This window comes from Eurypyga helias, unplaced genomic scaffold (assembly GCF_000690775.1).
Source record: "Eurypyga helias isolate BGI_N326 unplaced genomic scaffold, ASM69077v1 scaffold7745, whole genome shotgun sequence".
Taxonomy (NCBI): Eukaryota; Metazoa; Chordata; class Aves; order Eurypygiformes; family Eurypygidae; genus Eurypyga; species Eurypyga helias.
Window position 1 is genome coordinate 1 of NW_010249412.1, and position 3282 is coordinate 3282.

Sequence of the window (3282 nt, forward strand, 5' to 3'; positions counted from 1 at the left end):
CCGGCGGGGGGCTGGAGAGCCCCGGGTGGGACCCGGCTGTGGAGCCGTGCTGTTTGCCTGGCACTTGGCTGTGAAGCCCGGGGAGACGGCGAGATCCGTGTGGAACCGGGAAGGGATTGTGAGGTGCCCTTGCCAATCCCTGGGGCGTGACGCTTCAGTAATAGAAATTTCCAGATTCCATGATTCAGCCCTGGGCAGCAGGACTTGTTCCTCCTCGCTGACAAGCCCTGGTGCTCTTTTCCTACGTTCCTGCCTTGACAAATTCTGTACCCCTGCCCTCCTCTCCAGGGAGAAAGATCTGGACGAGGTCCTGCAGACGCACACGGTGTTTGTCAATGTTTCCAAGGGCCAGGTGGCGAAGAAGGAAGATCTCGTTCAGGCGTTCGGGACGGACGACCAGACAGAAATCTGTAAGATGGTAGGTTTTGAGCACTCTGCTGTGGAAGAGCTTGCAGAGGCCTTTCCAGATGTTTTACACATGGGTCACACAGACGTGGTCAGTTGGGTTGTTATTGCAAGGTTTTTGCTGAGTGTGGCGCTGCTGTAGGCGAAAGGGCTGGTGATTTGTTAGGAAAATTGTTAAGACCCAAGTGATATCTGTTTGTTAATGTCTTAAAATTTGCGTGTGGGTCTGGCTGAAGAGCTGTGAGCATTCTGTGTAACGCACAGCCTTTGGGCAGAGAGGTCTGTGGGCCTGGAAGGAAGGGTTTACCGGTCCTGAAGAGTTTCTCAGCTCAGATACATTAAGGATGCTGAGAAAGGAGTGGGATAATTGCTTACCTTGGAAAGCCCAATGTTAACAACAGACGTGATGTGTTCGTGCTCCGTGACAGGATACACACTGTGGGCTTGCAGGTGATGAGAATTCACGGAAAGCTGTGCTCCTCTTGCTGCGGCTTAGTGTTTCTGCGGTGGGTTTTTTCTGACGCCTTCTGTCACCATGGCGTACGTTGTCAGTAGGGTTATTCTTTTCCTGCACTTCACATCTGACCAGACCATTCAAGCGCTTGTTAGATTGAACCTCATTAGTGGAGTTTTCAGTCTAGTCAAATCTGTGGTATTAACAAATCTGTGTATTAACCGATTTTTTGGTTTTTACTGCGAAGATCTTATCAAAGGGGGAGCTGCAGGTATCGGACAAAGAGCGACACACACAGCTGGAGCAGATGTTTAGAGACATTGCGACTATTGTGGCTGACAAATGTGTGAATCCTGAAACCAAGAGGCCGTACACCGTAATCCTTATAGAAAGAGCCATGAAGGATATTCACTACTCGGTCAAGCCACACAAGAGCACGAAGCAGCAGGTCAGTTTTCTTGCAAAATCAGGTTCTGCTGGAGGTGGTGTCTTGGGGTGTCATTTCCCTGGGAGTAGTCACAGCGGGATCAACAAAGCCCTGTGGGCCAAAGGCCACAGGAGGATTCAGCCAGCTGGCAGGTGAGCGCTGGATAAAGGCAGCTTTTGAGATTTGTGTGGTTGGTTTTCTGTCCAGTCAGGGAAGGGGGAAAGAAACTAATTAAAGTAGGAACTGTAATGTGCCTGGGAGCGAAATAAGTGTTAGGATTTATTCAAGGCGCTGTGTGACTGCTTTCTTCTTAATGGCTTGACAGGCGCTGGAGGTGATCAGGCAGTTAAAGGAGACGATGCAAATTGAACGTGCTCACATGAGGCTGCGGTTTATTCTGCCGGCGAAGGAGGGGAAGAAGCTGAAAGAGAAGCTCAAGCCACTGATCAAAGTTATGGAGAATGAAGAGTTCCATGAACAGTTGGAAATGGTAAGTGATAAGCGGTCCCTGGGTTTCACACTTGGCTTGACTGCACCTGTAGGGTTTACTAGAAGATGAATTAATATGTGGAAGTGGTTTGGATAAGCTGCAAGTTCACCAGAGTTTCTAAATCAGAGGTGTAGTTTGTAATTTCCCAGAATCCTAGGGATGAAAGCTTGGAAGTAGCCTTTATCACGTGGAGATGGCTGCGTCAGGCTGGGGAGCAGCACAGTGTGGTTTCTCTTAGCTGTGCCTCTCCTACAGCCCTGGTGAGCCTACGTGCACTTATAGAAGGTTCCTCTTACTTATTTGGTGGTTCTGGCCTGTATATTGACAGTGGTTAATGAGGTGTTTTTTAAAAAACAGTCTGTGGTAAGGCAAAATTTGGGATTGGTAAAAATCTTTCTGAGAACTGATTAGAATCCAGCGATCCCGGCTGTCAGAGGCCATGTCCAACGTGGGAAATGGGAGTGCAGAGCTGCTGTGGGAAGATTACTTGGCAGCAATTGCTTATCCAGGCTGCAGCGTCCTCAGTAACTCAACGACCGTTGTGTTTCATGGAAATTAATGCTGGGCCGTAGATGTTTAGGTTGGAAAAGACCTTTGAGGTCAGAGTGCAGCTGTAACCCAGCAGGGCCATCTTGCAAGGGGGCTGGGAACAATGGGCTGTGATTGCTTGACTGATGGAATCTTTCATGTTTCAGGTGTGCCTTATTGACCCAGGCTGCTTCAGAGAGATTGATGAGCTGATCCGGAGTGAGACAAAAGGGAAGGGAACTCTGGAAGTGCTCAGTCTGAAAGACGTGGAGGAAGGAGATGAAAAGCTCGAATAAGGAAACCTTCTTGGAGCAGTTCTGCTTCAGCAACATCCTGCAGACAACTGGTGTCAGCCACGCTCTTCTGTTAGGCCTTCATGTTTTTTTCCAGTCCCTTGCTGCCAAATATTTTCTGACACTAATCCTTTGGGATTTTTCCACGCAGTGTGGTTTTTGATCACTTTACACTCACTTGGTTTACAGACGGGTTTGCCTGTAGGAACATTGTGTGGCAGAGTTGCACTAATGAGGACTGAGCTGAGCGCCAGCCGGTGCTCCCGCTCAGGGATGCTGCTCTCCAGGGCTCCGGCTGCAGGGAGTGCCCCCGCCTGTCCCTCGTATCCCAGGGCAGCAGAGAAGGCCCCTGCGTGAGGGGTGACCGGGGGATGATCTGCTCGGCTGGGGGCAGAGCTGAAGGAGGAAGTGGAAAGGCTGCGGAGTATGATGGAGTGTGAGAAGGAGAGAGGTTTTGGCTCCACCAATCTCCCACCCCCTGAGGCAAAGGCAGATGGAGGTCCCGCAGCCAGCGGTGGATCCCATATCCGCTTGGCACCGGGCAGACCGAAGGGACTTAGGGAGGGGAATGGAAACAGGTCCCTGCTTGGGCTGGCAGGAGCATCCCCTCCCTGTTGCTCCCGCAGAACAGATGCGGGGTTCTGGAACTCGGGGGCCAGGCAATTGCAGAGGAAGGGCCATCCAG

General features: G+C 50.9%; 1 protein-coding gene across 1 annotated transcript; it reads left to right on the plus strand.

Moving 5' to 3' along the window:
• Positions 1-288: 288 nt before the first annotated feature.
• Positions 289-2845, plus strand: SBDS (Shwachman-Bodian-Diamond syndrome; the record flags this gene model as incomplete). Its single annotated transcript, XM_010151335.1, has 4 exons — positions 289-418; positions 1107-1307; positions 1612-1776; positions 2472-2845. Coding segments are annotated over 4 exons (625 nt in total), but the record flags the coding sequence as incomplete, so codon positions are not given.
• Positions 2846-3282: the final 437 nt, after the last annotated feature.